The sequence below is a fragment of the Xiphophorus maculatus genome, chromosome 3, assembly GCF_002775205.1.
Source record: "Xiphophorus maculatus strain JP 163 A chromosome 3, X_maculatus-5.0-male, whole genome shotgun sequence".
NCBI lineage: Eukaryota > Metazoa > Chordata > Actinopteri > Cyprinodontiformes > Poeciliidae > Xiphophorus > Xiphophorus maculatus.
The window spans coordinates 8,504,911-8,517,324 of record NC_036445.1 but is presented as its reverse complement, the minus strand read 5'-3'; the positions used below and the strand labels follow the sequence as shown (position 1 = coordinate 8,517,324).

The 12,414-nt window shown below is 38.0% G+C and overlaps 1 protein-coding gene across 4 annotated transcripts in view; it reads left to right on the top strand.

Moving 5' to 3' along the window:
• etv1 (ETS variant 1) overlaps positions 1–5,652 on the top strand; it is a 33,357-nt gene extending 27,705 nt beyond the window's left edge. For all 4 annotated transcript variants that reach the window (XM_023331305.1, XM_014468909.2, XM_023331306.1 and 1 more), the window contains 2 exons: positions 3,376–3,477; positions 4,058–5,652. In XM_023331305.1, coding sequence (XP_023187073.1) covers positions 3,376–3,477; positions 4,058–4,279 — 324 coding nt within the window. In that variant the 3' untranslated portion in view covers positions 4,280–5,652. The remainder of the gene's footprint in view (positions 1–3,375; positions 3,478–4,057) is intronic.
• Positions 5,653–12,414: the final 6,762 nt, after the last annotated feature.

Sequence of the window (12,414 nt, the reverse complement as noted above, 5' to 3'; positions counted from 1 at the left end):
AGTAATCGATTAGTTGTTAACTTGAGTATACAGACTCATAAAAAGGCCATTTGCTGACTGCAGACGCATCGTTTGCAACAAATGATCAATCGTTCGTGAAAGGAATGTTGTCTTATTGCATTTTATACAATAAAATGTTTACTTTGTCACTTAATAAAGCAACTGGATTATTTGTTATTTAGCATAATTTAATACATTTCTAATATTATATAAAACAGGTTTATGTGTTTGAATGAAAAATCTGATTTTCGGACAATAATTGTGATTTTGCTGTGAAATTAAAGGTCTGAGACTTTAATATTTTTTATGAATCAGTTGAGGAATCTTCTGGGTTCATACAGTTCGTAGAAATTTGAAAGATGCTCAAACTTTAATGTTGCAAAATGTTTACATTTTTTATAGTGTTTAAACTGCCAGTCTACATAAGTACATAACATTTTGTAATAAATTACTGAGAACTGAAGGTTTTTTTATTGGTTATTTTGTCTTTTATGGAAATGACTGATGGTTTTTTCTAATTTGTGTATTGGATGTATTTTCAAACCAGATATTTACATACATCATATAAAAAGACATATTACCGTCTTTTCTCATGTCTGACATTAAATTAAGCTGAATTTTCTCTGTTTTATGTCAGGATTACAGGATTTTTACTCTTTAAGTTAACACACATTTTCTCAGTATTTTCTAGAATTGTTTTTTAAGTTGTATAACTTTGGTCATATGTTTTGGGTTTCCTTCCTCAAGCTTCTCTCAATAGTTTGCTGTAATTTGGTTCCTTTCCTCCTGACAGACGTGATGTAACTGAGCCAGATTTTTAGGTCAAATTATTCACACACATTTTTACCACTGCCTATCAATTTCCTGAGGGCCTGAGATTAAGTGGTGGCCACTCCAAAAGATTGGCCTTGTTGACCTTAAATTGACATTTTATGCAAAATTCACATTTTGCACATTTTTATATTTCCATTTGGGTCACAACTCCATCCAAAACAGGCAAAGTGCTTAAAAAAACACATTTTATTTTAGCAATAACCTCATGTTTATTAATGCCTAGAAAATGAGCCATTTCAAAAACGTCCTGATTGTTAAGTCAGAATTGAGGGGCACTTCCTGTTACCTAGCAACCCCAGGCAAGTGGAGCCCTAGTGGAGCTCCAGCATGTTTGTTCAGCTAGTTTTTCCACTGTATGCGCTGTACAATGGCTGCTGGAAAAGACAAGTGTTTTGTTGTTGATTTACTGTTCAGAAACCACTTGCTGTGTTCTTGTTGGTTGTGTAGGAGGATCCACTTCTGCTTTTCAGTGACATATGGTTGCAGCCATTTTCATATGCGAGTGTAAAAATTGAGTTGGGAGGCCTGACCAGAAGGAGCTTATTTGGATTTGAAGCGACAAGAATTCATGGTAGTTTAAGTTAAATCTCACTTGATATGTAGGTTTTAAATGTAGATATGTGGTTTTTAAATGTCTATGTCTAAACATAGACATAGACAACAAAGTCTGTCTACGTTTATGTAAACCTCTTTACTCTAATTTCCATTTGCAAGATTTATTGTTTTTCTCTTTTTTCCAAAAACTGGATGTCAAAAGTCTTCAGTCTAGTATTTTGGTCTCAACTAGGCCAGTTCTCTTTACAGAGACTTCATAATTAATTTTATTTGTCATTTCTGTTGTTCTGTTTATTTATTTTGGATATTTAAAATGTCTTCCAGTTCCAGTGTTAAATGTTCATTAGAATTTAAAGTCTATTGATCTTTGTTCTTACATTATTATGTCATTATTGCCATTATACAGAAAATTGTCTCAAAACAAGCAATATTATCATTTATCACAATAACTATAGGGACAATTTATCATCTAGCAAAATTTGTTATTGTGACAGACGTATTCACTTGTTTCTCTTCTTTTGTGTAACGGCTTTTGTGAAATAGAATAATAGCTGCCCAAGATGTTTTGTTATAATATCATAAGGTCAAAATGAGAATTTAAAAGCAAAATCAGACAATATTAAATTATAAATCAGTCAATTTTCAAAAGACATTTTCCTAAAGGCGCAGCTCTAGCTGGTGGTTAAGTCTGGATCTGTGCTTGCCCACAGTGGGCCTCAGTTACTGCTGTGGGGGGTTGATCAGCGGGTGGGAGTGTAGGAAGCAGGAGACAGATGAGCAGGTGGCAGCGGTCCACGGAGCCCGGCAGTGTGTGGAGGTGCGGGCCAGCCGCAGCCACCAGGGGGTCCATTCATACCATCAGGTGACGTAGCAGACAAACGCTAGCTAATAGCACCTGGCTTTACAGGTGTAGGATAAAAACAGATACATGGAGCACCGCAGAAATCTTACCAACTATTTTTGGTTTCTAATGCAAATATCTTAGTTCACTTGAAATAAGACCAAACTGACTTGCAGGCAACTTTTCAGCAAGAAAAGTCAATAATTTCTTAACAAGACATTTTTCTCATGTTAAAAGTAAAATAATCTAGCAACTAGAACTTGGTATGGTGTTATTGGTACAAAGAACCAATAATACTTGGTAAGATTTTTATGTTTTTGTGCAAAACACAAAATCTTACCAAGTACTATTGGTATGGCTTCTAGTGTGAATACTTAGAACAGTTTAAATAAAATAAAATTAACTCATATGTAAATCTTCAGCGAGAATTATGAGCTTCTTTTAAGTCAATAATTCCTTAATATTTATTTTATAAACGTACTAGTTCCATTGGCAGATTATTTCACTTATAATAAGACATTTTCACCAGGTTATAATCTGCCAGTGGAACTAACACTGGGTTGCTAGGTAACGGGTTGGGCTTGGCTGGGGTTGCTAGGTAACGGCGCAATGCAGGTTGATTGTGAAGTAAATGGAACTATTCGTTTTTCATCAATATTAAAGGAATTATTGGCTCTGAACAAGCTGCTATATATTGCTGATAAGTTACTTATAAGTTAGTTTTGTTTTATTTTAAGTGTATTAAGACATTTTCACTAGAAACTAGACCAAAAATACCTGGTAATATTTTGAGAGCAGTAAAGCTGGAATGAGAGAAGATGGAGCGAGTGGTGGTGTGAGTTTGGACGCGATGCCGGATGGTGGGTGGTCTGCTAGACAGGTGCTGTAACATCTGCTGCCTCCTCAGCTGGCCGTGTTGACAGGCTGCTAATGAACACATCCCTGGTCAGGTCTGCTCAGTCTGGACGCAGAATAATTACCATTATTAGGACAATACAGATTAATAAGTTTGTTTAACATTTCAGCCGCTGCCGCTGCTGCTGCTGCTGGCTTCATGTGAGGGAAACCATCTCTGAATGTCTGGGATTGTTTTCATTTTGGCGTTCAGACTGTTTATTTTTGTTTTGGTTTCTTGCTTGGTAAAGGTGGCGCGTCGGTGGGGGATCCAGAAGAACCGGCCAGCGATGAATTATGACAAACTCAGCCGGTCGCTTCGCTATTACTACGAAAAGGGAATCATGCAAAAGGTAAAAGAAAGTCTTCATATGCAGAGAATATATATATATATATATATATATATATATATATATATATATATATATATTTTTTTTTTTTTTTAATGATAATCTGTAGAATGTTTTACCTTTAATTTAACTATCAAACTCATTGATACCCCAACTAATTATAAATTCCACTATTTTTATTTTTTTCGTAACCTTTTCCTGATATATTGATATCACCACTCAGTTGGCATGTACCCTTGTTATTCCCATTTTGAAGAGAATTGGGTGAGTGAGTATTAAAGAAAATGAAAAAAATGTCTCAGTTGTAATTATTTAATTATAACCCGTAAGTGAAATAACCTGCCAGTGGAACCAAGACTTTTTTAAATCAATATTGAGGATTTATTGATTTAAAACAAGCTGCTATATCATGCTGAGTAAGTTACATTTAAGTTAGTTTTTGTCTTATTTCAAGTGTACTAAAATATTAGTTCTAGAAACGAGACAAATATAATTGGTAGGATTTTGTGTTTTGCAGTGTAACACAAGCATTTGTCTCGACATCAAACAGGGAAAAAAACGCTTGTGTTTTTTGATCGACCAGGTTGCCGGGGAGAGATACGTCTACAAGTTTGTGTGCGACCCGGAGGCCTTGTTCTCGATGGCGTTCCCCGACAACCAGCGGCCGGTGCTGAAGACGGACATGGAGCGTCAGATCAACGAGGAGGACACTGTGCCGCTGTCGCACTTTGACGAAAACATGGCGTACGTTCAGGAGGGGCCCTACTGCCAGCCGCACCCCTACAGCGAAGGCTATGTTTATTAGCGACACGCGCACCTTCACTCCGCCGTGCCGCCCCCCTCCTCCGTACACCTGAGACTGTCATGTCCTCTGATTCACAGTCGCTCGGGGAAAAAGACTGAACACACACAGAGTGGCACTTCCCTCAATCTGCCCAACATCAACACACTCACTCATCTTTGCTCTTGTCTTTCTGGCGTCCAGAGAGTGCACTTTATGGACAGGAACAGCACCAGAGTCTGTGTGTTTGGCGATTTACCCGTTTATGTTTGTACATTACAGCTGAACGCATTCTGTTTATCTTTATTTTTTATTATCATTTTGAGCATGAGGCTGGAACTTCGGTTTCCTGCAAAAGGAACTCGTCTCTGCACATGTGAAGCAAATAGAAGAAGGAAAAACTCTTGTTTTGTCCTAATGCAAACATCTTGTACTGGAAATCTAACAATGCTTCCACGGAGACGAGATTGTTCTTTGAAAGACTGACGCAGTGGTGAAAAAAAGGACATTTTTAGCCGTTTAGGTGGGAACTTGCTCCCCTCCAGGCTGACCCAGCTCTCTGCCATGACTCCAACCAAACTGTAGATCTTCATCATGTAGATGTTTTTGCTGTAACAACATAAGTTCCTCATCAACTAAAAAAAAAAAACCTTGTGGGTCACAGCTACAAGGATGCACTGGAATCTTTTAGGATAATCATCAGAGAACTCGGTCGCTGTGTAAAAGAAAAAGAGAAAAAAAAACTGATTTGTATTCATTTTTCATTCAGGTGTTCAGTTTTTCAGTGAAAAACAGGTGACTTCTATGTACAGTTAAAATTAATTCAGAATACCTATTGCATCCCCAAATTTCAATAAGTGGATTTAATCAGCAAAAGAAAAACATTTTTTAAATATTTTCCTTTACATTTTTTCAGTTCAGTTCCAGGTGAACGCAATGTCTTTGTTTCTGAAAAAATAAAATAAAAGTTGCTTTGCCATCATTAGTTTGCTTTTTGGTAAAACAAAAAGAGCTATTTAGAAGTTTATAATGTGGTGAAATAAAGGAAGTCGTGTTATATTATAATGTTGTATAATCAGGTACATGCACATTTTGTTGCTGCTTCAAATTGTAAGTGTATTTTCTAGTCAAGGTAAAAGGAAATCAAAAAACTGAAAGCGTTTCGCAACTTTGGCCTGCTGCTCTGGATTTGTTTTGTTTTTTTGTTTGTTTTTTTTTTATTTGTTGTTTTTTTTTACATCCATGCATCCAGAAAAAAAACGTCTGGTCTGTCTGTTTTACAGATTTACATATGTGGGATGAGATTGGCAATAGGAATGTTCTGTAATAAAATAGTAAAAAAAAAACTCAATTATGTCCACTTGTTAATGCTTACATAATTAAACAATCACATGAAAGGTTTTGTCAAAAGATTTTTGTGCTTTGTTTGATATAGGCATCATTTGGTTTCTGGTTTTAAAATATGTCACAGTTTTAAAGGATATGATTTAAAAGTAAATTTTTCCATCATACTGTTTCTGTGATTTGAATTCCTACAAAACTACACTGACCAAATCAAGGAAATTTACCTGCCTGCCCTCCCCATGTCATCCAGAAAATTTGTTTAGGGGGAAAACTGGATAAATTACTGCTTAAAATTCACTTTTAGATAAGGACAAAGTCTTCTGAAAACAAATATTAGCTAATGCTAATTAACTAATACGATAATGGTTTTTTGCTAACTTTGAAAACTTTTAATGCAGTTACTTTCCCTTAAATAACTTCAAAAGTATGTCTGGAAAAACTAAAAGTATTTAAAGTAATAATTTACTTGGCTGTTTTGTAAACATTCAGTCAAATAAATAATTTTTCTGTTGAAGTTTCGGTTGCCACGTAGTTAGACGTTTATGTTCATGCTCTTATTTTGAAGTGGCGATTTACACCCCAGTTCCATTTCCTCCTCTCACGTTCTCTCCGTTTCTTTTTCCCTAACAACTTTATTTCAAACAATAAAAATACAACAACAAAATAAAACATGCACAATATATAAACATTAATACCGTAGAAAAGGTTAATTATGTTAAAATAAATTCATGTAGTCTTTCAAGGGCATAATTTGAACTGAAGTTAGTGCGTTAGCATTAGCTTCTGTGCTTTAAAGCTAGTAGCAACTAACTTCATTTAGCAGTCACATGTAAGCTTTACACATGGGAACTGCTGAAAACACAAACTTGTGCTTACTTGAATGTTAAATGTTTTGTATTTAATAATTAATTAAATCATATTATATAACATGGAGTAACGCAAAATGCTTCACAGAGATTAAAAACAGAAGGATTTTATGTATATCAAATAAGATTTAAGTTTGTTAAGACATTTTATCTCTCATTAACAATTATTAATGACTTACAAAATAAAGTTTGGGTTTCCGAGTTTCATTGTGAAGGAAACTAAAATGTGACGACTAACAGATCACGGCTTCTTTCCTAATTTCTAATTTAGTCTGGGAGGAAAAATAAATAAAAAGCACAAAGCATTTAACCAAAATGACACCTGAAGAAAATCAATGCCTAATTTAAGACACCACTTTTTCATGTAGGTGAATTGTTTCTGTCTTTTGTTTCTCACACACACACACAAAAACACTGCCTTAAAGTTATTATTTCCTTCTTGAAAGTGTCACTATTGCTAAAAATCAATGACTAATTTAAGGAAGCATTGTTTAATTGCTTCCACTGATGGGAAAAATGAAAACGGATGTGTAAGTAATGAAAAAAACCTACTTGCCTTAATTTGTCAGAGCAGGTTACAAGCCAACCCCATTACAGTCTCTTCTCTTGGACTTATTTATTGATTGTCTGTAGTGTTGGGAATTGGCCTTAACTTAAACACCTGATTGCTTCCCTCAGGATATTTAACATCTAATCTGACATATACACACAAGAAAACAGCTGAGCAGCTTTTAATATGATCAATGTGATTTTTTTCCCTTAAAAAATACAATAATCTAGATAAAAAAAACTGTAGTATAAAAAATAACAGTATATATGTGTTATATAAAAACAAAACGTAGAATTAATTGACTGATAATTTGACAGATAGCACTTGTTTTATAAGAATTAACAATGCAGTGTAATTTTTTTGCACAATTTTCAAGATGCATTAAATTAAATCAGACATTTATTTTAGTTTTACATTACCTCTGTGAATTCACCCACAAAATGAATATTTTTATGGAATAAAATAAAAGAAACTCCAAATGATAAGTTTTTATTTTAAATTAGACTACCTTGAGTAAAAGATAATAATTTCCCAGGTGGTTTGTGTTATATTTCAAAATGGATGGGATTTCTTTTTCAAGACTTTTTACTGTTTTAGATGTTTTTAAAGTTGTCTGATAAGGAATTGTAAAATATTTACAGGGAGAATATTTTAGTGATTTCGGAACTAAATTGCGTTTTAAAACCTAAACTGTAACATAAAATTAAAAATTTAAACATCCATCTAACTGTAAATGGAGTACACTTCATCCAAATCTGTATTTTACAGCTTTTTCCTGTTTTTATCTTCTTTGACTATTTTTAAACCTACTTTAATAATACCTAAAACAATAATAAATTAGTTTCAAATTGTTTATTAAAAATGTTTATCTGTGAATTGACCCTCAAAGAGATTTTCCTGATATGTTTTCAAATGTCAGTAGTTTTTATGAGTCCCTTTTTTGTTAAGAACAGATAGAAATGTTTTACTGGAGGATCTTTCACTGTTTGCCTCGGAGGCTTGCCTGCGGTTTGACGTCTGCTGTTTAAATGAGCTTCACGGTTTCGGACCAGACACAAATGACTGTGGTATAAATTCAAATGCCAGTCATTGAAATCTGATGCAAATATGTCGGTGCTTTAAATATGCGGTGGCTTCTCCGTGTGAGCTGCCGCCCCGGCCACCTCTGCAGCGCGCCGAACAGCCTGAAGGTCACTTGCAGGATTACTTGTCTTACACCTTTTAAAGGCGATCTGTCGCCAAGGCCGAAAATCACCATGCAAATCCTGTTATCTGGCCCCCGCTCAGGAAATCAGGGCCTAGGCCTTCAACATATTCACCATTTATGGACATATGTTTTACATCCTGCGCCACCGGCCAAACCCTTCCCACCTCTTCTGCACTCCCAGCTAATATTCTGTGTATCTGTAGCTGTGAATTGTGGTTCTCCCCCACTGTAGCAAACAGATGGCCACTCGATTCTTGAGTCATCACAAACCCATTACGAGAGCGACTCGTCCTCGGCCAGGCCGCCCTGATTCGTGCCCGATGGCCCTCGCCAGTGTTTGCTCAGGCTCTTAAGTCATCCTCGGGCTTTGTGACACACTGTGTTTGCTCGGGTTAAATGGCTTGTGTTGCCCTCGGTGTCCCCTGATTGGCTGTGACACGGCGGTGTTTGACAGGCAAAACCACACCAAGCCGTCCGCGCTGCCCCAAATGTGTTTGGCTGTTTGAAATAAGTCGCCTTTTTTGAGCTCCGTGTTTACACACCAAAAAGCCCTGAGTGTGTTTCTATCTGCGTTGCCGGGGTTTATCAGTGGCCGGGCCAGTGGGCATAAATCATTCAGAGGTAATTCAGAGAAACAACATGGCTTCCAGGAGGCAAGAGCAGGGAAATTATAACGCTACGATAATGGAGGCGCCTATTACTGCTGCTGCTGCTCCAGTTTAAGATGGAGAGGGGAATGATTTTTATAATTTACAACGCTCTATGTTTGCGAAATCTGACAAAATGCGCCTCTGTAATGAAAAACTTCCAGACGTATACCTATGTTCAACACGTTTCCCTTTTTCATCTCTTCTTTTTGATGGTTAGACTGAAATTTCAAAGCTAGCTCAGGTCAGCCTACTGCAGCAAAAACTGATTAAAGTTTACCTAGTAGTTAAACCCAAGGTTTATTAAAAGCTTCTTTTAATAATCTTTCATCTTTTTTCTTCTGAAGTATTAATGTTTCTCTGTGGAAGGAGCTAAAGATTAAAGTAGCTTGCATTTTTTGCAGATTTAAGAAAAAACTAAATTAACTGCAAAAACACAAATTCTTGCCAAGCAGTTTCTAGCGCAAATATCTCAGTTCACTTAAAATAAAACTAAGCTAACTCATAAGTAACTTGTCAGCAAGACGCAAGAGCTTGTCTTACGTAAATTATTCCTTAATACTGATCAAAAAGCACTTGTTCAATTGGTTCATTATTTCACTTATAACATGGGAAAATGTTTTTATTAAGGTGAAATAATCCACCAATGAAACAAGCACTTATTAATCAATATTAAGTGATTATTGACTTAAAACAGGATCCAATATTTTGTTGAAAAATTATTTGTAAGCTAGTTTTGTCTGATTTCAAGTGTAGTAAGATATTTGCACCAGAAACTAGACCAAAATTATTTGTTTATTCATCTTTTCATGGCTACCTGCCTCTTCTTTCTTGAATTAAATAAATTTTCCATCTAAATCTGCCAGTGTTTGAATAACTTTGGGTTTTTTTAAGGTTTAAGGTGGTACCAGTTGTTCTGAATCATACTTTATTTTGCTTTCCCTCCTTCTCAACACAGACAGTGACAGTAATAAATAGCCTCTCTGGTCCAGGTTTAGAAAGCTGTGAAATTGGATATTGAGATGCTCTCCGGAGCTGCGGGTCGGGAGTAGCTTCAGACTAGACTGTGGGAATCGTCTAATCCGATCACCGGGAATGTTAGATGGGCTAATCGCCTAACAGGCCGCGTCTCTTTTACCCACTGGCCGGCGTAGGAGCTGATGCCAGGTTCTTTTATGAACGGGTCCTTAGTTACACCCAGACTCACTGGAACATATTAATACATCATCCTTCTCCAAATATTAATATATCTGGGTCATAATAGCACAATTAGGTCTGTCATGATAGCAAACTTTGCTGGACAATAAACTGTCCCAGAAGAAGTTATGGCAATAAACAATAACATTGTTGTTTTGAGACCATTTTTAAGTAATATAATGCTAATAGTAATGCAAGAACACATTCTCAAAGATCAATAAACTTTAAATACTAACAAATATTTAACATTGGAGCTGGAAAGCATTTTAAATAACCAACATAAATAATCAAAGCAACAACTAAAATTAATTATTGTACAGCACATACAGTGGTAAAATGAGCCAACATCCTGGAATTCAGCTTGGGTTGCTAGGTCCATCCATCCATCTTCTTCCGCCTATCCGAGGTCGGGTCGCGGGGGTAGCAGCTTCAGAAGGGAGGCCCAGACTTCCCTCTCCCCGGCCACTTCTTCCAGCTCTTCCGGGGGAATCCCGAGGCGTTCCCAGGCCAGCCGAGACATAGTCCCTCCAGCGTGTCCTGGGTCTTCCCCAGGGCCTCCTCCCGGTGGGACGTGCCCGGAGCACCTCACCAGGGAGGCGTCCAGGAGGCATCCTGACCAGATGCCCCTCAACTGGCTCCTCTCAACGTGAAGGAGGAGCGGCTCGACTCTTAGTGACTCCCGGATGACTGAGCTTCTCACCCTATCTTTAAGGGAGAGCCCATACACCCTACGGAGAAAACCCATTTCGGCCGCTTGTATCCGCGATCTCATTCTTTCGGTCACGACCCAAAGCTCATGACAAGGATGAGGGTGGGAACGTAGATCGACCGGTAAATCGAGAGCTTCGCTTTTTGGCTCAGCTCTCTCTTTACCGGTGCAGCGCCCGCTTGATGGCAGACTTTGCGCCAATCCGCCTGGCGACCTCCCGCTCCCTTCTTCCCTCATTCGTGAACAAGACCCCGAGATACTTGAACTCCTCCACTTGGGGCAGGACACCCCCCCCCCCACCCCCCACCCCCCCCACCCCCCACCCCCCCACCCCCCCCACCCCCACCCCCCGACCCGGAGAAGGCACTCTACCCTTTTCCGGCTCAAGACCATGGCCTCGGATTTGGATGCACCGATCCTTATCCCGGCCGCTTCACACTCGGCAGCGAACGGTTGCTAGGGAAGAGATGGAACTCCACTGCGGTTGCTAGGTAACAGATGGAACTCCACTGCGGTTGCTAGGTAACGGCACAGGCCAGACAAATGTGATGTTAGATTCCCGAGGTTTTTGAAACAGCTCATTTTCCAGACAGCAAAAAACATGAACTCAATATGAAAATAACATCTGGGTGTCTGTTTTTAGAAGCAGTAGAGATCCAAATGGAAATATGAAAAAGTGCAAAATGTGAATTTAGCATAAAAGGTCCTCTTGAAACGTTAGTTGTGGGGATATTTTGGTGCGTCATTTTCATTTTACTTTTTTATTTTTTATATTTTCCAGTCCAATTCTGCATGATAAATGCCATTCTTTTCATAGAAAACGTTTTGAAGTGATTCACTGCACTCTAAAAACATATTTTTTAAGCATTAAGCTAATGTCCGAGCCCCAGCTCTGCTCCTGGACTTCTGGTCTGGCACGCCACCACACCACCCGTCTCTTCACCTTCCACAATGTCGTTTGATCTCGCCGATTGCTGTCGGCGCCACGGATCAGCCTCACCACAGACCTCATAGCCACAGCCACCCAGAGAGCTGGCCAACCATCTGTCGCCAGGGCCCAGAAACCTTGTGCGGCGAAAGAGGGCCCAACCCCGCCCCACCCAGCCGCCCCTTCAACCCCCTCCTGGAGCCCATTAGCTCTCCCTAATGCAGCCAACGACGCTCCAAACGGGTCCCTCACAGGCACAAAATGGACCCCTACTTATCCTACTTAATTCCCAAATGAGTTCTCTTTGGCATATATACATAATTTATCTCTAACTATTTGTCACTTACAGCTTAGCAAATACTTGAGTTTATATTCTTTAAGGTTTGCTGCTGTGTTAGATTATTCTAGATTAGAAGAAAAATGTGCAAAATGGAGGGAAAGAAAAGCAAATGAGGTTTAAATAAGAAGAATACCAATGTAGATGAAGACAGATATCACAGGGTAAATTTAGACTACCTCACATTCATAATACCTAATGCCCTTTAAATAGGCTTAAGAAGAAGACTAGAAATAGTATCTAATAATTAATTACTTGCAGAAGATCCTTTTTTCCTTGCTTTCCTTTCCACAGGCATATTAATTCCTTCTCTGCGAATATGTGGCAGCCATGTCAAATCTACTAAATAATGCACCTGTTACTGCACACCTTAA